We start from the raw sequence: 27,893 nt of genomic DNA on the forward strand, positions 1-27,893 counted from the left end.
CCAGCCTCTACCTCCCAAATGTGTCGTTTGCATATTCTTTATCTAACTTACTAGCCAGCCTCCTCCCTGGAGCTTTTCAGCTTCTTTGCTTATCCCCTCCCACGTGGACCTCACTCAGTCATAATGAGATGACAGTCTACGGGAAACGGACATCCACTTCGCCTTGAACTTGGTGAAAAACCTTTCCGGGAGGTTCACTCCCTGAGTTGCTGGAGTGTCTTAAAAAGCTCTCAGGTGCCGGGCGGTGGTGGTGCACGCCTCTAATCCCAGCATTCGGGAGGCAGAGCCAGGCAGATCTCTGTGAGTTCGAGGCCAGCCTGGTCTACAGAGCGAGATCCAGGACAGGCACCAAAACAACACAGAGAAACCCTGTCTCGAAACAAACAAACAAAAAGCTCTCAGATAAAAAAAAAAAAAAAAATCAAGTATAATCAATTTGAATCAATGATAAACATGGAAAGACATAGTCAATTATCTGAAGCTTACCCCTCATTTAACTCACTTTACAACTCATAACATATAAGGAAAAGGCAGACTGTAGGGTGTGGCGTGCCCACAGAAACACAAATTAAGCAAACATTCAAAGCTTCCATAATAGCATTTTAATATCGACTCTAAATAAACTAGAAAATTATACAATGTGGAGTGGGGGAGTGTTGGGGAGGGAACTCAGGACTCCCCACATGCTCTTCTATTGACCTACATCTCCAGCCTCTGACGGAGGAGCTCATTAAAGTGAATGCCTAGGTGCTTTCATAATGATCTTTCAAAAGGCACCAGCATATTGCCTGGATATTTTAGGGAAGATGATTTAGGCAGAGTGCAGGACCAGTGTTCTTGACTTTCATACAGCCTGGCAACTGAGAAACCAGTGGAAAATGAGCCACGGGACCCCTCCCCAGAATTTGGCTTCACAGAGTCACCACAAACTGAAGTCAGCGCCTAAGAGGACTCCGACGAAACCCACCATCCACTGTGTCCTCCAGGCTTAGCCATGGGAAAGCCTGTGCAGAAGGACAGCTGTCAGCCACCTCCCTTCCCACACTTCAGTTGGCAGATGAGGGATTCTAAATTACATACTGTTAGGATGAGTGAATATTTGAGCAACATAGATCTCATGAAGTATATAGGTCTCATTTCTTTCTCAATTTTCTCCTCCCCTTACCCAGTCAACATCTCCCCTTCCATGGCAACGGAGCCTGGGCCAGTGACCAGTAGGGCTCAGGGCAAACTGCAAGTTAGGTCAGAGCCGCAATTAGACTCCAACTCTTAGCTACTGGAGCCAGCCAACCAACGGCCACTGAACAAATCTGCCTTAGTCCCCTGAGCCGCGGGATACGCTGAATGCCGTGTTCGCATCGTATCTGCTGCTGGTTCCTGACTCCTGAAGAATCCCAACGCAGCAGCCTTCCAACCCTCTGTCATCCTGCCCTTCCAAACCGAGCCGCGAGATGAGGACTCAGCCTCCCTAGGCCTTTTCCTCATCCAAAAGAACTAAAAGAGCTGGGGACCTCGGAGGAACTTTCCAGAAATAAACTGCTTTCATCTTCCAGTTCGGGGCTCACACTCCGTTTCTGCACTTCTCACTAGGTGGCAGAACTCAACCACCGAAGAAAGGGTTTTCTGCTGGATGCCTGCAAGCAGAAATTTTCAAAGAAACTTCTGTCTTCACAGGGAACATTTGTAAGAGGTAAAAAGGCACAGGGAAAGAATAGCTACAAAGGCAGTGACCTGCCTGCTTCATAGAGATCTAGATTCATTTTAAATATAAAAATGCAACAAGGAAGTAGCCTCTTCTGCCTCCATATACTGTCACAGAATTCTACAGTTCAGTATTAACGTTTGGTTAAAAGGCTTCACTTTCTTGTTTTTTAACTTTATTTTAGCTGAATGCCAGTTAGAAACTAGCGCTCTCTATTAGATAGTGGGCATTGTGCTAAGCTGGAACTCAATCTAATGTGACAAAATTTTAAATAGCTATTAGGTGCACCAGAAAGTTAGATGTAAGTAGTGCATATGTAAAGTACCTGTGAATACATTAACAGACTCAACAAGGTTCTGTTCATATGCTTATGCCTATACACACACACATATTGTGTGTGTGTGTGTGTGTGTGTGTGTGTGTGTGTGTGTGTATGTATAACCATTAAAAAAGAAGAGGTCATGGGGCATGGGAGGAGTTGGAGGAAGGAAAGGGAATGGAGAGAAATAATTATATTTTAATAGACTAAAATTAAAAAAAATAAAGTAGCTAGGAGTCCATCCTGAGCTCTTAGCCAGGTGAGTATAGTTAATGGGATACAGTACTTGGGCTCTTGCATTTCTTTAAATCCTTAAAAGGCTATTCTTTTAAACAGATTTCATGACAGTTCTTCGTATCTTAACGATTATTGCCCCAAACGTTTTGTGCCATTGCACACTAACGTCACTCCCAGCTGTTTATTAGAGTCCAGCGGTTTTCCATGGGCAGCTAAGGCCTTTCTCCTCTGCTGGGAGTCAGGCAAAGCCATGTGAACAAGAACACATCAAAGTAGACGAAGGCTGTCAGCTGTCAGATGACAGTTAACCAGCCCTTATCTTCACCTGATACGTATAACATGATAGCATGGTGTATGGTGTACATTTCTCCACAAAATTATTTTTTAAAAAAGCCACATCCTAGATAAATTCATCAACAGCGCAGAAAGCAAGCCAATGACCAGAACGACCATCAACAGGTTGTTTTGGTCCTCCTCGTTCCAGCCTCTAACAGCCCAAAACACCCCTCTTGGTCCTACCTTTGCCACTTGCAAGGGCTGCTTCTGCTCCTTGCCTCCTTGTAGTCTGAACCCCCAGGGCGCCCCTCCAGTCATGGAAATGCAGATAAAATCTCCAGTGCCCATTTTCTCCTTTCAGCTGGGCAGCATCAAGAGCTTGGGGAAGACAGGCGAGGCCGGGGTGCGGTGGAGGATGCGCCTTAAGCTGGGCTGGTGCGGAGGGTGCAGGACGCAGGGCTGCCCCGCGGCTGGCTTGCAGGGAAAGTGCGCGGAGAAGCCGAGCCTCCCCACCGCCCTCCCAGCACCTGTACCGCCCTCTCTTGCGTCACACCCTTTGCTCAGCCCACTTTCAGAAAAAAACCAAAAAAAAAAAAAAAACCACCAGAGCTCCACACTAAAAGAAAAATCCCTGTTTGGGACACGGTGGGGTGAGTGTAGAGAGGGGAGAACAGCATTGTTCTTGCTCTCGCAGATTCAGCGCCAGCACCTGAATAGAACGGAGATTTAATGATTCTATAAATAGCAGCCAGCTTGGGGGAGTTTGAACTTCCATGAGTAACTGGCGAAAAAAGCATAAACTCTCGGAACTCAATTGCTAGAGAGTTAGACTCTCTCCCTCAGAGAAAGGCTTCTTCATCTACCACATGGAAGAATGAGAAAGAAGAGGCAGAGGGAGTTTGAGTTCTGTTCTGTCTACTGCCTGTAGAAAGCAGCCCTTTAAAGCGGGGAAATAAAGCACAAGCAGTTTTGAAAATCTTTTCTGAAACTGTACTTTTCTGAACTGACATGTTTAGAGGAGGAAGGGGGTGGGAGGGGGAAATTAAAGGAGGGGGGCATTCCACTGGAAACTATCTTCTAATAACTTTTTCCTGTTTCAAGGTTTGAGATACTTTAAATGTTTGCTGGTGTTGCTCATTTCGCACATGCATGTAGTGTGTTGAGGTCCAATCGATCCCCTATTCCGCCCCGCTTCCAATTCTCCCCCTGTTCCCACCGCTGCTGCTCTTCCCTCCCAGCTTCGTGTGGTCATCTGTTAAGCTGACTGAGTCCCCTTGTGCTGCTGGTATGTGAGTAGGTGAAGGATGCCTTTAGTGAGCATCCTCTCATGAAAACTGACTCTCCCTCTCCTGGCAGCCCTCAGCTGCCGGAAGCTCCAAAATGCGTACAGAGACAAACAACACGATGGCTAAACATTTGTGAGGTCACTGTGAACACGTGCTACAATATGTCTGTCAGAGGAGCACTGATTCATCATCACCCGCTGACCCACCGAGGCCTGGGGGGCCTCGAATATGTGTGGCTTCTCTTGGAAGGCATGCTATGGAAATGCCATCTGAGCAGGTGCAGACTGCGCTCTGCAGCTCTTGTGAGGGCCAGAGTGAGCAGTGAGAGACGATGCCCTTGGGCCTTCCCTGAGGCATTTTCACTCATCTCTCTGACCTCTGTTCGGAGGCTGACAGTGGTATGTAGAGGAACTGCCACTCCTGGTTCTATCACGAGGGTCACAGAGCATGGGGCATGCTCACCAGCAACAGCTGCTTCCACAGAGAGCTCAGAGCTGCTGCCTTTCTCAATCTTGGGACATCAGAGCATGCATTACTGATGGGGCTGCCAACACCAGGTTGTGACCGCAAACCGCTGGACTTACGCGGGCAAGATCGTCTCACAGTTCTGGAGGTGTGATGGTTTGTATGTCTCGTGTTTTGGAGGTTGTGGAATCTTTGTGACTGTGGCTTAACCTAGCAAAGATGGGTCAGCAAGGGTGGGCCTTGAAGGGCATGTCCTGGCTCTGGTCAAAGCTTTCTGCCTCCTATCTGCTTCAAGACGGGAGGAGCCCACGCCATACTCTCCTGCTGCCGTGAAGGTCTGTATCCACAAACCCTCAGCCAGAACCAGTCCTTCCTCCCCTGTGTGGCCTCTGTCAAGTATTTTGTCACAGCAAGGCAAAAGTAACTGGTGCAGGAGGGTGCTGGGATCAGGGTGCCTGTAGAGACAGTTCCGAGCGCCCCTCTTGGCTTGTAGATGGCTCTCCAGTATTTCCACAGTGTGGCTTGGTTACTTTTCTTATCGACACGGCCAACATACTTGATGATAATGAATTCAAGGAAGGAGAGTTTCATTCTGTATTACAGCTTGAGAAGGGCTATCCCCATCACGGCGGGGAAGGCAGAGCGATAGGATCAGGGGGCAGCTGGTCACACTGTGTTCCCACGCAGGGAGCAGGTAAGAAGGGAGGTCAGGTTATTAAACCTCAAGGCCTGCCCCCACCGACCCACTTCCTCCAGATCCAGCAGCTGGGAGCCAAGTGTTCAAACATAAGATCTGAAAGAGGGACAGGTTACATTCAAACCACAACGTGCTCTTTGTAAGCTTTGTCCTAACCTCCTCTTACGATGAGGAGATCAGTCATTTTGAATAGGGTCCACCCTCATTATGTCACGTCAGTGAAATACATTTTAAAGATCTACCTCTGAATATAATCACATTCTGCAGCATGGGGATGGGGGGGGGGGGATAGGGTTTCTACATAAAAATTCAGGGAGCTTTATTTCAAGCATAAGAGTGATGGATATAGATGCTGGGAAGATGGCTCCCAAGTCAGGATCACTTGGCAGAGGACCCAAATTCAGTTCCTAGCACCTGATCAGGTGGCTCATTTGAGTCCATTTCCACTCTGTCTCCACAGGCACCTTCACATACGTACTGTATACACAGACACAGACACACACAGACACACACAGACACACAGACACACACACACACACACACTAAATAAATAAATCTTTTAAAATGAGTGATATACACAGATAACTTAGTTGAAAGTTCATTTCTTTGCAATACATGAAAATACATAAAATGTTCTTTGAACATTTTTAGACTGTGTTAATTGTGTTTATTATTCAGATTCCCCCTTTCTTGCTATTCTAAGCAAGTGGTCACACTCCTGCTGTTTCCCTACCTCAGGGACCATTTGCTGAGATGGAACAGAAGATGGCAATCACTGTATTAGTTTTGAAAGCCAAGACTTCCATGAACTAAGTATGCACAGTATGCCAGACAGAGAGGAAAAGCGGAGAACGCCATTGAGATTGATGACGAGGAACTGCCCCTTGAGACTGGCCCCTGGGCCTCTCAAGAAGCAGTGTCCACTACGCTAGTGACATGGAGGTAAGAGTCAGGCCCCAGAGAAAAGTAACTGCTGGGTCATAGGGAGGACACCGGACTCCATCCCCAGCCGCACGAATGTCATTGCAGCTGAATCTAGATAAATGGCTGCTAACCAATACCATGGCTGTGTCAGTGACTTCAGGGAGAGCAAGTGACAGGCAGCCTAGTACTCTGTAGATCCCCAGGAGCTTTGCAAACCTTGGTATCTCTGTTTGGGATGCTATAGAAAAATAAAATAGAATGGGTGATTTTAACTCAGACATTTATTTCCCAAAGTTCTGGAGACTTGGAAATCCAAGATCAAAGTGCCATCAGATTCAGTGTATGATAATGATTCTCTTCACAGCTTGGAGGAGTCCAACTCCTCCATAGATTTTTCACATGGGGAAGTGAAGGAATCAAATTCCACCATAGGTTTTCACATGGGGAGTTGAAGGAACCAAATTCCTATATACATTTTCACACGGGGAATTCAAGTTCATCTCTGCTGTGTCTGTCTTCCACAAGGACATTAATTTCATTCATGAGGGCTCCATCTTCAGGATCTAATTATCTTTCCAAGTCCCTACCACTAAGAACCATCACAGCACATGAATCTGAAGGAGGCACAAGCATTCACTCATAACACCTGGGCCCCACCTATATTTGAGTTATCTCCCCACCCACCCAGTGGGATGGAGGAGGAGAGGTGGAGATTTAAAAGTTAAAGCAAAACTGTTGAGGTGGTTAAAAAGATATGATGTTTATAGTTTGTCCACTCATTCAAAGCATTATTTGAAGAAATGACTATCAGATGTGTGTTCAACGATGTGTCAGTGAGGCACACAGAAAAGATTCCCACTCTCTTAGGGAGAAATCTTACCGGAGAAACCTGAAAAATCAGCGAAATCATTCTGAGAAAAGTGAGCGCTAACCAGGAAATAAAGCAGGGTGACGCAGGGTTATGTGACTGGAGGGATAGGACTAAGACACCAGAACATCAGATAAAGGCTCTGTGGGCTGAGGTGAATGACAAGAAGAGGATTATTTGTGAAGCAGTAGGCGTGGGAGGAGGCAGGGTCTGTACATGACTAGGTGGAGCCTGTTGCAACTGAAGCACTGTAGTTTAAACCTGCCAGGAACAACCCAGCAGGAAGCCGATCAAGATGAAGTCCACGGACCGGACCTTACTTCCAGAATACCCGAGACATAGGAAAGAAGACCAGTATGTGCTTGCATGTTTGTATACCCTTGTGAAATTCTCAAAGTAAAAACACTTAAATGGATCTGGTTGTAGCTAACTCTAATTTCTCAGCTAATGTGGTACTGAAGCAGCAGGAATATTATTGGAATTTAAAACGAAGAGGGAGATGCTGGGGATTTCTTTACTCTCTTTACGTGTCTGGTAATCACATACATGTAAAGTTATCGCCAGCTGTCCAGGGAAGGAATGATGGCTTCCAGGCACAATCTTCCCATGCCCTGTGTCAACTCACTTGATGTGGAAATACTATGAGGAAAGGCAGAGGTAAGGGTGCATCAGCCCAGCTGTGGCAAGGAGAAATGGACATTGATATGTGAAGTAACGTAAGAGGGTCTGTGGATTTCCAAACAAAAGCTATCATGGAAAGACTTATTTTTTAACAAGGGCTCATCAAATACAAAGTTCTTATGACTTTATGGACACAAGCCTGCAGGCAGGCCACAATGCTTGCTTCTGCACAGGGATTCACATTTTGTGTGCGAGTACTTATCAGTAATGAATAGCTGATTCTGATTAATCATGCTGAAAGTTAATGGAACTTATTACAAAACTAAGGGATGAGGAGTTAGACAAATTCTCTGAGAGGCAGACAGAGAAAGATGCCGAGAGCAAGAAATAAAGATGGTGATTTTCCAAGATGGCTGACTTCTTCCTCACCTTCCTGACCTGAGACAAAAGCCAGGAAGCTTAAAATAAAGCCTTGGCGGGCCTTTTTCCTCCACCCAGCAGTCCCACCCTCCTTCCATCCCACCCCATTCCCAGCAGATGACAGACTGACTCCACAAGTTCAAGGCAGGATCAGAACAGGCTAATACCAAAGTTTGGGGTCTATCAGCCACCCTGTCTTTGTTCAAACTGACTCACCTCAAAGACGCCCCTCAAAGACCCTTAAAAGTCCCAGTCTTCGAGGAGAGACTGGATTTTAGGGTTCCCTGGTCTCCCCTTCTACTTTCTAAACAGTCTTTCTCTGTGTGTGCCTGCTGTATTTGTCTGTTCCTTGTGAAAATGTACGGAGGTTGCAGCCATCTACAGGTGGTGAAGAGACCTCATCATGCACAGAACCTTGCCTTTCTTCACTGCTGATTGTACCTGCTGTGTTTGAGATTGTCCCTGCCGCTACCTGTTGGGCCCCAGAGTTCTTCCTGCCTTTTAACCTGATTAAGACCCATAGGCAATAACAAAATTATAATCATATAAAAAGATTATGTCATCCAACAAAGGTCATAAAGGAAAAAAGTATGTTAAATGGGTAATGTACATCCTTTTCTTTGTCTGGATTTTGTATATTTTTGTAGTATGATGTATATTTGCAATATTTATCATCTTTTAAAAACTTGTAACTTGGTGTTTTCTCCTTGGAAACATTCCCTTCCATCCCTAAATTCATAATTTGTATACTTTTGTTTAATGTTTTGGGTCTCTACCACAGAGAAATAAACCACTGCCACCAAGAACTGCAACAAGCCACCCACGAAACCTTAGCTTTGTTACAGAAAGAGCCACAGTTAAGTCAAAACTAAAGAGTTTGTTTTAGAATGTGTCAGATGAAATTATATCATATAGTATCCCGTTCACTGTCTTGGGCACTGCTCGGGGACCATGAAGTCAGAGAAAATGCCCACAAACTCCAAGTGGGAACTGTGAAATAAGCCTTGTGGAAAGAGGTCAGCTCTCTGTTCCTGCCTTGGGAAACTGTAAGGAACTTTTAAATACTAGCGGCTAAGTCAATGGCCCCTTTATTATTATATTAGACCAGTGTTGACTTTAATTTTAGACTTCAAGTTTTACTGGCTAGCAACTAAAGAGAAACTTAATTCTTATCTTGGACAATTTTCTCTTTCCAGTCCTGAAGGGCTTTTAAGAATTTTAAGTTCCATTGCTAAAGCAGATCTGGACGTGGGAGATTCTCTTTCCTGCCTTTCACACAGATAAGAATCCCTTGGACTCTCAGGACAGCCGGTAGTGCTGGGTCCAGGGTTTGAGTATCTTCATCAGGAGAGTGCGTTGGTAAACCAACGTGCAATGAAACCACACATAATCAACTGAATTGAGTAGAAACTCAATAAAAAAAACAGATATACATTAACATATTAGAACAAGGTTAACGTTTAAATTTCAGTTTTTACTGCCAGCAGCTAAAGAGAAAAATCATTTTTATCTCTTTGATAATTTTCTCTTTCCAGTCCTGAAGGGCTTTTAAGAACTAAGCCTCTTTGAGAGTCATTGCTAAAGCCTCTAGGGACAGGGTTTAGAGAGAGGAAAACAGCCAGCCCAAACATGTCCCCTGAAGTCACAGCGGAACCAGAGAGAAAGCAAGCCAGATGCTAGAGCCCTGTGGCTACATCAGCAGTGCAGAAAGTTAATGGAGGTCAGTTAGGGCATTTCCTTGGCAACACATCCAGGGGATTTTCCTGTATTTTGTTTTCCAGAATTTGACTAGGTCTGGCTTTAAGTATCCGGAAGGATAGTGTTTCTTTTCATCTTACATTCTAACGTGGGTAACTACAGCAGCATTTAAGAGCACTGAGCCCCAGACAAAAAGTATCTGTCATCCAAAGTATAACTTCTGGAGCTCCTGCCATTCTGGAGCTAGACTCCTGGTTGCAATGTTTTTAGTCCTTTGGTGTAATGGTACTAGTCATGACGAGGGTTACTGGGGACAGGGCATGCCAATATGAAAATATCCTTCTCTGTAGTAATTTAAATATCTTTTAAAAACCCTGCCATTTTTAACTAAAAGGTACATTTGTTTTCAAAACATTGGAGTACTATTTGAATAAATCATCTGTCTGGTTATCTGTAGATGTGTTGTTCATATTTACTGTTGGCACAAGCCTGTAATCCCAACACTCAGGAGACAGAGGCAGCAGGATTGCAAGTCCAAAACCCAGCCTGGGCTACATCCAGAGACTCTCTTTCAAAAGCCAGACAGGAAGGGAAGGAGCGGATAGATGGAAACATTTTCTTGAAGGCATACATTAATATGTATAAAATTTTGTATAAGTTGATAAACAATGAAGTATGATGTTAGCATCACAGGAAAAATGTTAATTAGATGTGAAATGTTTCAAATACATTGGTCTGATTTCTAGTTTAGGCCTACATTTCTAAAGATACAGCCATCATTAAACTTAGGTAAACAATATGAAAAGTTTTAGCATCTAGACCAAGTATATTTTATTTTTGGAGACATATGACATTTTAACAAATGTATTCATTTTTTGAATGTAATTCAAAATCTTAAATCCATCAGTCACTGCAGAGAAATTTCAACTAAATTACGTTTCCTCTTATTCCAACATTTTTCCATGAAGTAAGTGAATTGGCTTTTTGTTTTTGTTCTGATTTGTTTTGCTGTCACAGGGAAGGAAGGAGTAGATGATGTCACTGTAACTTTTTCCCACTGAAACATGCACTTCTGTTAAAAGTCAAACATGGTAGAGCCTGCCTTTAACAGAGAAGGCAATTTTCAGTCTAAAAAAGCAAGATCAGATAATGGTCATAAAAACTGATTTCACTTCATCCCCGCTCCCCTCAATCCATTGTATCCCGCTTTATTAATAAACAAAACCCAGATGTTAGGACAATGTGAAATACTTTGTTTCATGCTCATCAAGGCAGAGCATGATGTCTAGTTAATACAGCCATTTGTTTGAAATACAAACCCTTTGGTTTCTTTACAGAACTGGTGTGCTTAAGGAATCCTCAGGCTGTTAATCATTAAAGATTATCAGTTGCTTTCAGGAGGCAAGTAAATAGCTAATAGATAGCTCCCAGTTCAATGGATACTCAAAACCACAAAATAACATGCTTTCATCGTTCCAAAGTATTCAAAGACAGTTAAAGCATGATAAGATACTTTCATCACAGAATTAATGGAATGGCAACTATATACATTAACATTCAGGAAATAAACTGAGTTCAGCATTGCATTTGAGTAATAATGTTCCTCATTAAAGATTAGTAGAACACGTTGTTAATAGGATGTTTTGATGTGGAAGCATATAAACGGCCACTGTATTGACAGGCAGAGAAGATAAACACTGATGTAATTTAAGTACAACTAATCTCAACAATGCTGGGCTGGAAAATTCTTCCCCTTGCTTCATGAACTATTTAGTTATAGTATTTGTCTCTCCCCCCTTTGTTCCTTAATGAAGCTAGGGAATAGTGATTATTGTGTGTGGAATATTCCTTTACACTGTGTGAACATATGTCACTGTGACTGGTTTAATAAAGAAGCTGACTGACTTATAGCTAGGCAGGATAAGGTTAGGTGTGGGAACCAGACTAAGAGACTGCTGGGAAGAAGAAGCAGGAGAATTCTCAGGAGTTTCCAGTCAGACTTGGAAAAAGCAAGATGAAACGTACACAGAGGTAAATGAACCTCGCAGGAGCACATAGAGTAATAGAAATGGCTTAATTTAAGTTGTAAGAGCTAGTTAAAAACAAGTCTAAGCTATCAGCCAAGCATTTATAATTAATGATATGTCTCTGTGTGGTTATTTGGGAGCCAATGGTCCCAACAAAAAACTCTGCCTATAACTGTGTTACAGGGTCTACTTGCATCTGACTGAAATGTCACTGAAACTAGGAGACAGGTCAGTCAGAAAAGTTCTTGCTGTGCAAGCATGAAGACCTGAGTCTGATCCCTAGCACACATGTAAAAAAGCCAGGTGTGGTAGCACACTTCAGTAATCCCAGCTCTTGGGAGACAAAGACAGGAGGATTCCTTGTTGGCCAGTTGCACTAGCCAATTTGGTGAGCTCCTGGGTCAGTAAGAGACCCTGCCTCAAAAAATAAGGTACAGAATAATCAAGAAATAAGGACATAGCTGTCAATTTCTAGCCTCTACACAAATACACATATGCACATTTACACATTCACTTAAATAAATAGATAAATGAAACTAGATAGAAGGCAGTCTTATTGTTGAATATAAAATCACCCAAAGTATTCAACATAAACTAAACTTTTTGTATAGAAGCCAAAAGAACACATAACAGGAAATGTAGAAAAGAGATAGGGAAAGGTGAATGAACAACTGCCTTGAATAAATATGTAATAAATGGAATGATTTGCTTCACTTCACAGACCTGATTAATTTGCATTATCTATTCTCTTTCTCTTGTAATCCTTGTAATAAATGATACAGGGCTGAAGAGCTGGCTTAGCAGTTAAAAGCAGAGTACCTGGGATCAATTCCTATGACCCATGTGGTGGCTAATAATCATGTATGACTCCAGTTCCAAGGGATCCAATGTCCTCTGGGTTCTTCAGGAAGCTGTACTTATATGAACATACCCTACACACACACACACACACACACACACACACACACACACACACACACACACACACTTAAAATAAAACTAAGAGGCTAGAGAAATGGCTCAGTAAGAGCACCTGATGCTCTTTCAGAGAACCTGAGTTCAGTTCCCAGCACTCACAACAGACGGCTCACAGTTATCTGTAACTCCATGCTCCAGGATATTATTAGACACCTATGGCCTCTATCAGTACTTGTACTCACATGCCTATACACAAGAACGTGAGTTAAAATTTTAATATGAAAAAGTTAAATCATTTTTTTAATTCCACACCCATGAAAAACTGACTCATCCTCACTCTCCTGCACTTGTCCAACCCCAGCCACATTCATTCTCTGCTCACTCATAAGTATGTCAAGCACATACTACAAATGCTACTCATACTTTCTCCTTTCTATGTGTTTTTGCTATAGCTTCACACATTATTTTAGGAATTTAAAAATATTTATTTTATTTGTTTTTACCTGTGTGTATGTGTGTGCAACATGTATAAGCTTGATGCCTATGGATGTCAGAAGAGGGTGTCAGATCCTCTGGATCTGAGAGCCCCAGGTGGATTCTAACAACTGAACCCAGGTCCTCTGCAAGGGCAGCAAGAGCTCTGTACTGCAAAGACATCTCTCCAGACCCTTCTTTCCCATCTTTAAAAAGTATCTCTCAGTCTTATCAGAGAACCAACTTTTGTTGTTTTGGTTGATTCTTTATATAGTTCCTTTAATCAAAAGAAAAAGAGCAAAGACACAACTTAATAAAATTAAAGGTGAAAAAAAGGAGACCTTACAACAGACATTAAGGAAATTCAGAGAATCATAAGGACCTGCTTTACAAATCTATACTCCACCAAACTGGAAAATTCTTTTTTCTTTAAATGCATGAATTTCTAGATATATGACTTACCAAAATTAAATTAAGATGAAATAAATAATTTAAACAGTTCCACAACAACTAATGAAACAGAAACATTAATTTTTAAAAAAGCATAAGACCAGATGTGTAAAGTATAGAATTCTACCAGAACTTCCAAGATAACTAATGCAAATACTCCTCAAATAATTCTACAAAATGGAAAAGGAAGGAATACTTCCTAAATCTTTTCTATGAAGCTAGAATTACCCTCACACCAAAGCTAGGAAAATATCCAACCAATAACTTTAAGACACTGAAAAAAGAAGTTCAAGAAGATACCTGAAGATGAAAAGACCTCCCATATTCATGAATTGGTAGGATTAATATTGTGAAAATGGCCTTCCTACCAAAACCAATCTACACATTCAGTACAATCACCATGAAAATTCCTGTTCAATTCTTAATAGAACTTGAAAATATAATTGTAGCTGGAGTTTTCTCTCCAGGTCCCACCAAGCCCCGGCAGTCTCGTAGCCCACTTATAAAATAAACATACAGACGCTTATATTATTTAAACTGCTTGGCCATTAGCCCAGGCCTATCATTGTCTAGCTCTTACTCTTTTTTTAAAAAACGTCTGTGTTTTTTTTTTTAAAGATTTATTTATTGTGTATACAATGTTCTGCCTACATGTATCCCTGCAGGCCAGAAGAGGGCACCGTATCTCATTACAGATGGTTGTGAGCCACCATGTGGTTGCTGGGAATTGAACTCAGGACCTCTAGAAGAACAGTCAGTGCTCTTAATCTCTGAGTCATCTCTCCAGTCCATTATATTTAGCCCATTTCTGTCAATCTATACTTTGCCGCGTGGCTCGTGGCTTACTGGTACCTTACATCTTTCTTGTCCTGGTGGCTGCAGGCAGTCTCCCCTCTGCCTTTCTGTTCCCTCAATTCTCCTCTCTGTTAGTCCCACCTATACTTCCTGTCTGGCTACTGGCCAATCAGTGTTTTATTTATACAGAGTGATATGCACAGCATATAATCTTAAATTTCATTTGGAAACATAAAAAAATCCAGCATAGACAAAACAATCCCAAGCAATGAAAGAACTGATAGAGGTATCACCATCCCTGATTTTATTTTAACTTACTTAATTTTGCTTCATGTGCGTTGGTGTTTTGCCTTCATGGTGTCAGGATGTTGGATCCCTTAGAACTGGAGTTCTTGGAATTGAACTCAGGTCCTCTGGAAGAGCAACCAGTGCTCTTAACGGTTGAATCTCTCCAGCCCCAAACATCCCTGATTATAAGTTATACTATAGAAACTTGTTAGTGAAACAGCATGATATTGACATAAAGACAGGCACATTGACCAATGGGATAGAACCCAGATATAAGTCCACATGCCTACAACCATCTGATTTTTCACAGAGGCCAAAGTACACATTGAGAAAAGACAGTATCTTCAACAAATGCTGTTGGTCAAACTGGATAGCTGCATGTGAAAGAATGGAACTAGACCCTTATATGTTAGCATGCACAAAATTCAACTCCAAATGGATCATTCTAGTGATAGTGAAACCTACATAATGGGAAACTACTTTAGCAGCTATATATCAGACAGAGAGTTATTATCTACAATATACCAAGAACTCAAACCTGCCATGTGGTGGTGGCACACACTTTTAATCCCATGAAATCCAGTCTGTCCTCATTTTCCCTTTCTCCTTCATTTCCTGTGTACCAATTCTTTTTTTAAGTCTATGCAGTGGAACTCAGGAGGCAGAGGCAGGCAGATCTCTGAGTTCAAGGCCAGCCTGATCTACAAAGAGTTCCAGGATAGCCAGGGCTACACAGAGATGCCTGTCTTGAAACAAACAAAACAAATAAGCAAACAAACAAGACTACCCTCTGGAATAAAGTTGTGAGATTGGCCCCCAGTCAATGGGGAAAAGACACAGGTACCACCTGAGTTAGAATAAAAACCAAGAGCCCTTTCTGTGTATGTGTCCTGGCTAGAACAGCACACCCTCTTGATCACGAGTCAAGTCGGCCTTGTTCAGACACTTCAGTTAGAGTGGTGGTCTCTTCCTTTGAGACTTCAAACTTATTTCTAACTGTGTCAGTCAAACACGTGGCAGAAGCCACCTAAGAGAGGAAGGATCTATTTGGACGCATGGCTCCAGAGGTGTCAATCTATCATGTCAGTGGGTATGGCAGAGAAGAAGCATGAATTTCATGGTAGCCAGGAAGTAGAGAAAAGGAGAAATACAGGAAGAGCCCAGAGCAAGACATAGGCCCGAAGACAGACACCCACCCCCAATGACTACTGCTTCCAACTAGGCTCCTGTTTCTACCTATCACCACCTCCCAATAATGCCACCATATTTTAAATTCATCAAGAGGTTAGTGTCTTCATTACACCAGAGCTTGTGATCTAATCATATCTGGAAATCCCCTCCAGACACCCCCCAGAAATGTGCTTCATTAATCTTCTAGGTGTTTTTCAATCCAATCAAATGGATAACAAGATAAACCTTCACAGCCACATCTGGGCTAAACTAAGGACCTCCAAGACCTTTGTATTAATGTAAGCATGATACATAGATAATTTCTGAATTTTTTGGTTTTTGCATATCTTAGCATATTAATAATTTATATTATTTACTCATCTGTTTTTTAAGAATATTACCCCTAGTTTCCCTGGAAATATGACTATTCAAATAAGATTTTGAGGCACAATAACTTTACAGTTGTAACTGTTTACATTGAGTTGTAAGGCCTTTGAAAAAGGAGTCAAAACAGAAGTGCCCTGAGGCTGGTCACTGATAATCACCTCCCCATTGTTCTGTATCCTCAGCTGCTGTATCTTCAGACTTCTGTAGAGAAAGTGATTGTAGAACACAGATAGATATGAAAAGTCTAGGGAGACTCCCAATAAGCCAGCAAAATAAGAACAAAGCCAGATTCTATCAGTCCGGGCCATGTCAGGTAAAAAGAAAAGGAACAGCCTGAACCAAAACATCAGGAGTTAGGAAAAAGTGTGATGTCCCTAGTCTGATTATGTTTTACCAGGGCTTTGTCTCAGAATAGGTAAGAGTAACTCTTACTTTATTTTTAGAGCAGCAAGTGATAGGGGCTGAGGAAAGGGTATTGTCTCTTTCACAGCCCAAGTTATCAAAAGGCCAGCCAGTGTTAGAGAGGGCAGAGATTCAAGAAGGTTAAAGCCTGCATGTAGAGCGGAAACGGATATAAAGAGAAACAACTAAAGAACGTGCCTGAGAATTTAATGCTTGGAAGAGCCACGCTTTTCAATAGCTCCTAAAGTTTGACTAAAGCAAGGGAAAGGCAAACCAAGCAAGACAGAGCCAGCCGACCGGGCAGCTCCGACTCCTGCAGTCTCAGTCCTCAGACTCTTCTGGAGCTAGCTAAAAATTCCCGAAAGAACCAAACCCAAAACCTCTTTACTTTTCTTATCAATAAAAATATTCTAAATGCATCTTAGTAAGGAGCTATTGAAATAGCAATGACACTCAAAAAAGTGGTTTTTAAAAAATATCCGCACAACTCCCTTACACGAAAAGTATTCTACTCAACTGGAAGTTAAGAAAAAGCTGAAATTTTGCAGTGAGTTGTAGAGCTTATCTAATTTTCATACTATGAGAATCTGTGATGACATCTACATTTTTAATTCCACCTACTTAGAAAGTTTGTTTTTAAAAAGCCTACCGCATCTTGGCATGGGGGTGCATGTCTGTGATCCCAATATTCGGGAGGCTTGAGGCAGAAGGAGTGTGAGTTTGAGGCTAGCCTGGGCTACATAGCAAAAATTTGTTTGAAAGTAAACAAGTAAATAAGCAAGCAATTAAGTTAAGCCTATCCTGTTGTAATAAATCACACACTCTGTGTAGTTCTTTGCTGGGAAATCTGGACTTTTCCTTCGTTGAAGGCTTCTGTTCACAAATACAATCCAATGTGCTGGTGTACTATATTAGTTACTTTTCTTCTCTGTATAGCAAAATACCTAATAAAAGCAATTTAAGGCAAAAAGGATTTATTTTGGTCCAGTTTGAGAAGGTACAGTCTTGTCATGGTGGGAAAGGCAGGACAGAGTCATGGCTAGAGCTTGCCACACAGCTTGTTAGTACCTCAGAGACAATCAGGAAGCAGAGGGAACTGGACTTAACCAGATCTGGGCTATAAACCTCAAGCCCTGGCCCTCCTTCTTTCCCTTAGACCTCACCTCTTGGAAGTCTCATGTCCTCCAGAAACACTGACACCAGCTGGGAACCAAGCATTGAAATACAGGAGCCTGTGGAGGACATTCATGTCACATCCAAACTTACACAGTGTTTTGCCTCACCAAGGGAGTTGTCATTTACAGTTGGTCTCCTGTGTTCATGGGCTCTGTGATCTGACCAGAGGTACTTGGAAAGAAATTGCACTGTACTGAATATGTGTAGACTTACTTTGTCATTATTTTTAAATGACATAGTGTAGTAGTAGTTTTCCTAGCATTTGTAATATATTGGTTATTATTCAAAGTAATCTGGATATTAATTAAACTATAAAGAAGGACATGTGTAGGTTTAAGCAAATGTGACATTTTGTATAAGGGATTTGAACATCTGTGGATTCATTTCTGTGTGAATCCTGCAACCAATTCTCTGTGGATACAAAGGGTTGACTGACTCATTCCCCACCACACACACACACACACACACACACACACACACACACACACACACACACACACTACAGAATTTGCAGAGCTACTGAGATTCATCTGCCTTAACAGAAAGAAGAATTTTCCCACTTTTACTGTTTTTCTGGCATTGCTTTGTTAAGTTACCTACTGCCTTGGATGCAAAATCAAATAATAAATACTTATCTTTATTTTGTTTCTTAAAATAAAAAAATTCAGTGTGTGTGTGTGTGTGTGTGTGTGTGTGTGCGCGCACACACACACACACACACACTCGCACTCGTGCGCAAGCATCATGTGCATATATAGATGGCTAGGGAGCTGAGAGAGAGCATTAGAACCAACCCTGCAGCTAGGGTTACAGGAGCTGTGAGCCCCATGATGTGGGTGCTGGATCTGGATCCTCCGCAAGAGCAGCTACTGCTCTTAATTGCTGAGCCATCTCTCCAGCTCTGTTTTGTTCCCTTAAAGGTTGGAGAAAGGTTACAATATTTGCAAATGGCAGAAAGTATACAGATGGTCTGTGTTTATCACGCTATACTCATAAAGTAGCTTGATTATATATTTGCTAATAAATTACTTTGAGGACAAGATTTTAAAAAATATTAAATAAAGGTATGTATCTTATAAGAAAAACATGTATAAAGAGATTTTATATTTTTTTCTTATATGGCTTTATAAACTGCACCAGCCCCACAGTGAGTATCTTTTAGAAAATTTCACCCAAATCAAAGAAGAAGATTTTAGAAATTTTAAAATAAGTCCGTGTTTTTTATTTGAAACACAATGTAAAATAAAAATTAAAGGAGAATGCCTATATTATTTATTCATTTGAAGGTTCTGGGCATCCTCCTCCTCACTTCCTTTCCAACAACAGTAAAAGAGAAAACTATTTTTTTTTCAAGCCATATACTTACAAATACTCAGAGTCTAGCTATACACTCAATTTGAGGCAAATTTGCTATGTAACCGTACCATAGAAAAGAAACCAAGAATGTTGTTGTAAGTGGCAAGGAGAAGACTGTTCAGGGAATAAGGACAAGAGAAGTCATAGCTGAGTTTGATTGTGTAAACAGCAGAGAGAAAGAGTTAGAAATGGAGGAGGAGAGAGAGAGAGAGAGGAGGGAGAGAAATAGACCTAATTGATGTTGGCATAAGAATAGACTTATGCAAGAAACTGTGAGGCCTCAGTGATGATTTTGCTATCTATGAGTTGTATCTTTACTGTAAAAATCAATACAGACAATGAGATGATTTGGACAGAATAATGATTCTCATTATAGTTTCACATATTTGAATCAGTTTCTTAGCATACATAATCTCTAATATATGCCTTCCTTATTTTCCTTATTAAGTTATTTTTTATGAGTCTCCTAAAATTGCCTACGATATTTAAATGTTTACATGTTAATGTGTTTGAAAATTACAGTAGCCTGAATTGATCTTTCTCTTGGAGGCATGATATTCTAATATGAAAACATTCTCCATAATTATAAGATAAAAATAACTCTACATTGATAATATTCACAATAAGACTGCTTGGCATTGAAATCTATTGAGTTTTTATTAAAAAATATTTTCATAGGGACTTTTGCCTTTTCTTTTATCTTCAGTAAGTATTTTCCTTAGAATTTATCAAGAAAATTGTCTTTTTGGCTTTTAAAATTTTTTTTTTTTTTTTTTTTTTTTTTTTTTTGGTTTTTCGAGACAGGGTTTCTCTGTGTAGCTTTGCGCCTTTTCCTGGAACTCACTTGGTAGCCCAGGCTGGCCTCGAACTCACAGAGATCCGCCTGGCTCTGCCTCCCGAGTGCTGGGATTAAAGGCGTGCGCCACCACCGCCCGGCGGCTTTTAAAATTTTAATCAAATTTAAATTCCTTTACATTTTATTCTACCTTGACACAGAAAATACTTCTTCTCACACTGAAAATGGCAGATCCATCAAAAGACCTACCTCATATGTCAAGACATTGTAAAGATATGTCACCAAATTTAAAATCCAGACCTCAGGTATTACTCAAGCTTTTGAAAAAACATGTCAATTCTTCTTTTGCTTCAGTAAAAATTAACTAAGGTATCAACCTCTTTGTAAGTATTGATGTACATTGCAACTTGCTAAATGCTTCAAAACTGATGAATTCTATTCACTTACTTCTCATTTGATATTTCCAAAAAAATTTGAAGACTTGTGAATAAGTTTAATGTTATTGTCCTGTTTTTAAGCTACATTCACAAAGAGGTTGTTTAAAGACTTATATATTCCTAAATTTGATGAATATTAGTAGCAGAGAAAGTACCTGATTTTGTGTTGAATTTGAGTTATTTCTTATTTTACTACCAAAGTGTGTAAATTATATAGTTCAAGTCCCCTGTGTGACTCTAGCAAGTATGCATACAATTTGACAACTGTGGCATTTGTTCTGGTTGTGAGATTGGATTGTTTCCTGTGCCACCTGATGTTTACTATGAGATCTTACCCTCTGTTTGTAAAGTTATTCTGTTAATGCATCCGATAATGTAATACAATTGTCTTGCTTTTTGTACAATCACAAGAAAACTTGGAGTGCAAATGAGAAAAATTTAAAAGTAAAATCATGCTATCTAAGTCAAAAGTTTTTCCTTACAACTCAAGCAACATGATAACATTTTCTCCAATCACATACATTCAGGCACGAACTTGGCACATCCATCTAAAAATAGCATTAATGTTTGAAAGAGATGATTTTCATGTAGTTGGCAATTACAGCTCATTGTTAGAAATTTTCACACATTACCAGGTGACATTTTTAGCATTGGCTTTTTTAAAAGAACCAGACACTCAGTGCTCAATTTGTCACTGAACACTCCTGGCACATATTCAGACCACTTGGTAGACTCACGCTGGTAGGACTATGCAGATGCCATTTGGGGCACATAGTCCGTGGGTTAATCTAATTCTCCACATATCTTGGTGCCCTTGCTGATTAGTTGCCTGGCTCCTTGCTACATATCGAGAACTATAACTCAGGCCAAGGCATAATTGGCTGGACTAGCAAGTAGATTGGCAGGGAAAGGGTAGGTTAAGGTGAGAATTCTGTTATGCAAATATTAACTAACAGGAATTGCATATTGTGAGACTGTAGCAGAAGTCAGAATTAAGTACAGACCCACCAAATTGCCCCTAGCAGCTTTACGCTGCGATCATATATACCTAGGGAATATGCATACATGGGGATTATTTTTGGCAAACCAAGATATAGGGAAACCCCAGAGCTTATCACGACCACTAAAACACTTTCCTGAACATCATAACTTAAATGTTAACATCCCCAAGTATCACCACTGTTTCTAACATCTAAAACTACAAAAATCACATACAGAAGGATTAAAATCCTAAACACGGACATCTTAGAAGCTGAAATTATGCAAAAATCTGTCCAAAAAAAAAAAAGCAGAAAGCCAAGTCCCAGGAAGGGACTGATGCAGGTGTGGCTATACACAGGATACAGTAACATCGTGTTAAGCAGAGCAAATGTGTGGAAACCTAGTGTGTTAGTCAGGGTTCTCCAAAGGGACAGAACCAATAAACTGAATGTGTATTAAAAGGGGGGTTATGAGAGTGGCTTAGAGCTTCTGTGGCTTACTAAAGGAAGAAACCTGGGGATTGGAGGGCACTGAGTCACAGGTAAGACATGGAAATCCAACTACTTACTTGGGCCTCTCCCAGGGACAGAGTAGATGTATTAGCCACTCCCTTATGACAAACTGGACGTGTCCATTCAGGTGGACTAAAGTGAGAATGGGGAAGGGCAACCCTGAACCAAGATTTCTCTATCTCCCTCCTTCAGCTCATTGCAGATGGAACAAACTGATTCCAAGATACCTTTCCAAGGCACCACGCAGCTGCCTTATCAAAACGCTGGTCAGAATTAGACAAACAAACAAAAAACCCGAGGCATGCCCACTCTAACTCCAGGGATGATTCACTCGCAGGAATTTGGACATACTTATATTCACAGAGCCTTCTCATTAGCCAAATCTAAAGACAGCAGATATTATTACAGGCTTCCAAGCAATTGGTCACTCCAAGTCTAGCCAGGATCTCAAGTTAGACATTCTAAAGGCAGACACTTCCACCAGCCTGGTCTCCCTGGTTATTGATCATGGTCACTTACTGCCATTTACCCATAACCTTGTAGCTAGAGTTTTCCTGCCTGGCCCACAGTCAGGACAAATCTCTGTCACCCACCAGTCCCACAGCCGTCAGACCCAACCAAGTAAACACAGAGACTTATATTGCTTACAAACTGTATGGCCGTGGCAGGCTTCTTGCTAACTGTTCTTATAGCTTAAATTAATCCATTTCTATAAATCTATACCTTGCCACATGGTTCGTGACTTATCGGCATCTTCACATGCTGTTTGTCATCGTGGCGGCTGGCAGTATCTCTCTGACTCAGCCTTCAACTTCCCAGCTTTATTCTCCTCCTTGTCCCGCCTCTACTTCCTGCCTAGCCACTGACCAATCAGTGATTTATTTATTGACCAATCAGCAACACACTTGACATACAGACCATCCCACAGCACAACCTTACCAACTTTAAAGGCTAAAAGGAAAGCTTGTCAATCTCTTCTTCAAATGATGACCCAACAGATAATAGGGCTCATCTGGACAATTCTCTATCAGTTATAAGAGCAGGTGCTTTGGGTCCAGGCAGTCACTGGACTCAACATTATTGCTCCATGCTCAGTTTCATGTATGGCAGCAAGTGCCTTTTGTGCTTTATTCAAAACCAAAAGCACGGGTATGGTAGACCACTCTGTGTATCATATAAAAGCCTCCTTGTGTTTTCTATAAGGGTTACCTGTGGGCCGATCAAGGCACATAGTTTAACAGTATGTACACAGGTAGTATTAACGTTTTATGTGTCAGTTTGGGTTCTTTTTTAAGGTGGCTTTACAAAGGTCTATCTTCCAAGCTGAACCACTGCTGTGACATCAGCTGTGACAGCTTACAGTGGTTCATCATGGTTAAGCTTGTTGAGTGTTCATTTATTTATTTATTTATTTATTTATTTTTTTTTTTTTTTTTTTTGGTTTTTCGAGACAGGGTTTCTCTGTGTAGCTTTGCGCCTTTCCTGGGACTCACTTGGTAGCCCAGGCTGGCCTCGAACTCACAGAGATCCGCCTGGCTCTGCCTCCCGAGTGCTGGGATTAAAGGCGTGCGCCACCACCGCCCGGCCGAGTGTTCATTTATTAATGCTATGGTGTTTCATAAGACGGCTGGATGTTTTTCCATAATGGGAAAAAAGCTGGAAAACTTAAGCAAGTTACAAGGGTCAGGGAAAGTTATTTAGGGATTTGCAAAGGGTAAAAGTTCAACATATTGATGTCAAATCTCTGCTTTAATCATTGGAGTTTTTGGTCTATGCTCTATAGCAATTATAAGGATTGGCTTAAAGATTCAAAATCTATTTAAGTGCTTGGTTTTCGCCCAAGCTTTATCTAAATATTACAGAGTCATTAAAAGTGCCAGACTGGTGTAACTAACCTTCTGGGTGTTCAATAACTGTACTTGGAGGTTTCACTAATGTGGTCAGAGGAATTAGAAGTGATGTTATTCTCCCTCTTTCCCTCCAAAGTCAAGTAGGTCCCAGGGAACTATGGGGCATCTCTTAAAGTATTCTGTAGCTGCAGGGAATCATCAGTTGTCTCGGTCAGGGAGGCCGTGATGAGCTCACTTGGTAAGGTTTAATCACTGTCCAGTCTACAAAGAGGAAACGTTTCCAAATGAAGCCAAGGGCAAGCAAGGCCTTTGACTTCTCCTCACATAGAGGGAACAACTAATAAAAGAAAGGTTGGAGGAGCCAGAAGTTCCTCTCAGGCTCGAGTGACTGACCCCTGAGGATCTTTAAGTGGCTTTGAAAGTAAAAAAAAAAATGGTTACTTTTGGTCACTTGTATGGCCTTAAACACCCAGAAAAAAAGTGTAGTCAAGGAGAAGGATGATTGGCATGTTTGTTCAAGGGACTGCGTACCCTGGACTTTAGGCTTTAAAACCATAGGAGATGTTATTTTGGCAACCATTTCTCGTTAATTATTTTCTTCTTGATAAGAACAGTGCTATTCTGATGACAGGACATTGTGACCTTGCCTCAGTTCCATACTGGAATACCTACCCATAGACAAGAGAGACAGTCCACTATTGCTTTAAACTAAAAAGAAAATGATGGTTAAATTTCTTCCCTCTCTCCCTCTCAAGATGCCATCTGGGAGAGATGTCACACTGATTCCAGCCACTCCGACAGCTGTCAAAGCAGACACTGGGTTCATCACTCACTCTCAAGAGCAGCCTTGGATGTGAAACATTTGGGGGAATGGCCACCCTTCTCTGAGCTACACTGTAGGGACCTCTAGCATTCTTCTCTCTACTTCTTCTGCCCTTTGCTTCTACAAATGATCCTGCAGATGGAGTCCCAGTTTCAGCAACCTCCAGATTTTACCTCCACCTCCTGGACCAGTCCCTGGAACCCACCTTGCAAGAGTCCTCTCTTTCTTGGACCAATACTTTGTAGACTCCATCCCTTTACAGCATTACAAAGCTAAAGCAGTCACTGACCCTTTCCCTGACAGCAGTCAGTATGGATCTCAGAGAAGGAATGGAGGAGAATTAGAGGGACATAGGTAGACCAGGAAGGCAAAAGCAGGCTTTCTGGGATGGCCACTTCTTGTTCCCAGAGAACATTGTGAGAAGAACAGGGAAAGGCAGGAGGTTGAGTATCCAAACAGGACTGATAGGGGAAAGGAGGGGACCCAAGGGCTGTATAAAATACCCAAGTCAGAGGCCACTGAATGACCTTCTACCTTAGGCTTCTCTCATCCTGAACGTACAAAGCTGTTACCTTTCTTTTCTCTGTGGCTAGATCTTTCATCTTTCCTGCTCATTAAATTCTCTATTTGTTCTAGGGAACGAACTTGGTAATTCCCTAGACAATCACCATCACCCCATTAGACCACCCTGTTGGGATGGAGACACAAATGCTTAGCTTCCCTGTCTGTATGATTAGGTGCTCATAGAATTTCTACACTAAAAAGGGCAAAGTTGTAAGAAGCAGAAGAGAGGAGATGGAAAAAAAAAAAAACCCTGCACTTAGGTTGGAAAAATAGCAGGAGGAAAAAAAAAAAACTGCTAGAGAACAGAGGTTCTGGCAACTGCTTCAGTGCAAATGAGAGGATTTACAACAACCTATTCACAATAAACCAATGGACCACTGACCCAATCCAAATGGAGCATCCAGCCCCACAAACAATTTACTAACATCGGCCTGAGGTGGCGATGTGGATAATGAGCCCCAAAGGCTGTGCTAACCTGGCAAGGATTGAGGGGACTTGGCAAGGATTGAGGGGACTCCGTTGGTGAAAAGAGATTGTCCTTGGGGTCTCACATTGAGTTGCTAAAGTGTTGACACAAGACTCAGCTTTCATTCCAAAGGGAATAAGAAATAGTTCATTCTAAGTTGACTAAGTGTAATCATGGCTGGGAATACAGATTCAAGTTGTTCGGAATGGTGTATTCTCTTGAACTGTTTCTTCCTTCTTTTTTCTTTTATTTACTTTATTGGTGTTTTGCTTGCATTTATGTCTGTGGGAAAGTGTCGGATTCTCCAGAACTGGAGTTACAGACAGTTGTGAGCTGCCATATAGGTGTTGGGAATTGAACCTGGGTCCTCTGGATGAGCAGCCAGTGCTCTTAACCGCTCAGCTGTCTCTCCAGCCCCTTGACCTGTTTCTTGATGAGCACTGTTCATCTGCTCATTATCTTTAAGGCCCTGTAACTGTCACTAGTAGAACACAAGTTACCAGCCCAGCCCACAGCTGCCTCTACCCACTGAACCATCTTGCCACTTTTTTTTTTTTTTGGCCTTTCCCTGCCCCCTTCATTGCACAAACTCATGAATCTAACAGTTTTGCTCTTGGATCTCTTTTCTCACTCTCTGTAACAGTCTCTCTTGCTACTCAACCATCTGCAAGACGGAAACCCCATGTCACAGAGCTCTGTCTCACTCTTTCTCCTGAGTGCAAGGACCTGTGTTCCAATCCCTTGTAAACAACCTAAAAATGGAATACATGTTTTCCTGGAAAGTACTCCCTCTCCTACAATCCTCTTTTCTGGTACCCTACTCCCCACTTGGTGTGGTGATATTTTCTTTGTGCACCCCAATAGAGCTCTGGGGACCAGAGGAACAGCCAGCTACTATAGTAAACATAGAAGTTAGGCACATGGTAGCACATGCCTTTAATCCTAGCATTTGGGAGCAGAGATTCTTTCGGATCTATGTGAGTTCAAGGCCACACTGGAAACAGAGCCAGGAGTGGTGGCACACGCCTTAAATTCCAACACTAGTTAACCATAAAGGTATGGAGGTCTGTACAGACAGCCAGGAAGTGACAGAGCTGGGCAGAAAGAGGAAGTGATGTAACTGGGTGGAGATAGGAAGTGAGGTGGCAGAACAGAAAGGCATATAGGCGTGGGTGTACAGGAAGTAGGTCTCTTTGGAAGCTGAGGAGTTGGTGAGGTGAGCTTGTCTGTGACTGGTCCTATTCCTCTGATCTCAGTTTTTTTACTCTGATATCTGGCTCCGGGTTTTTATTAATAAGACCGTTTAACAATTCATCTTACAACTCGGGAATGCCTCAGACCAAGAGCTGCATAGTCACCTCGGCCACTGTTCCTTCGCCATGTCTGTTCTGTCCACCTCCTCCGTCACCACCATTCCTTCACTTTTTGACACTGATTGGTGTGGATACAGTTGAAGTGTGTTCCTCAAAGGCTCACTGGAACTCACTCTGTAGACCAGGCTGGCTTTGAACTCACAGAGATCCTCCTGCCTCTGCCTCCCAAGTGCTGGGATTAAAGGCGTGTGCCACCATCACCCAGCTAGAATTTTATTCTTAACTGTGGCAGCCTTGAAAGATGGTGGAACCTTAAGATGTAAGGCCTACTGGGAGGTAATTCAGTCATTGCTGGTACATCCTCAGAAAGAATGGATATGGTTCTCTGGGGACTTTGGTTAGCTCCCATGATCTTGGACCCTGATCTCTACTACTACTTGCTATGTAGTCTCTTCTGTGCATATGACTACTGTGATGTTATCTGCCACAAGGCCGTCACCAGAATCTGACTGGTGAGGCTACTCAATCTTGGGCTTTTGGCCTTTAAAACTGTGAGCTAAGGGCTGGGGAGAAGGCTCAGTCACTAAAGTCCTTGGGCAACCATAAGGACTTGAGTTTGGTCCCCAGAACCTGCATGAAAAAGCAAAGAGGTGACCTGCAGTCTTCTGGGGAGGTGAGACAGGCACCCTCCTTGGGTTTGATGGCCAGTCAGCCCAAACTCTTTGGTAAACTCCAGGACAGGGAGAGACCCTGTCTACAAAACAAGTGGACACAGTCTAAGGGATAACACTTGAGTTTATCTTCTTGCTTCCCTATGGGTGTATGTACATGCACTCACATACACACACACACACACACACACACACACACACACACACACACACACATCCTGAGAACAGTAGAAGTGTCTGCCACAATAGTGTATTCTGAAATCCTGATTTCTAATAACTTTTATTTAGAACAATAATATAGTGTTGAGCCATTTTTTTCCTAGGTAATCATGGAAGTAGATTTGAGGAATTAATGAAAAGAAAATAACTTCTTATCAATAATCATAATCCAGACACTAACTTCAGTAAGATTTCAATCCCTTCTGTTTCTATCTCTCTCCCTCCCTGCATTCTTCCCTTCCTTCTCCTCTGCCTCCCACCTTCCTTCTTTTTTAGACGGGGTTTTGTTATGCAGTCCAGACTGG

At 41.9% G+C, this 27,893-nt stretch overlaps 1 protein-coding gene across 1 annotated transcript in view; it reads right to left on the reverse strand.

The window, feature by feature from the left end:
- Nucleotides 1-3,058, reverse strand: part of Synpo2 (synaptopodin 2) — a 172,148-nt gene extending 169,090 nt beyond the window's left edge. Inside the window, exon 1 of the mRNA XM_052731240.1 lies at nucleotides 2,778-3,058. Coding sequence (XP_052587200.1) covers nucleotides 2,778-2,882 — 105 coding nt within the window. The 5' untranslated portion in view covers nucleotides 2,883-3,058. The remainder of the gene's footprint in view (nucleotides 1-2,777) is intronic.
- Between the last annotated feature and the right edge of the window lie 24,835 nt (nucleotides 3,059-27,893).

The sequence above is a fragment of the Peromyscus californicus genome, unplaced genomic scaffold, assembly GCF_007827085.1.
Source record: "Peromyscus californicus insignis strain IS unplaced genomic scaffold, ASM782708v3 Scaffold_9__1_contigs__length_137607984, whole genome shotgun sequence".
NCBI classification, from domain to species: Eukaryota; Metazoa; Chordata; class Mammalia; order Rodentia; family Cricetidae; genus Peromyscus; species Peromyscus californicus.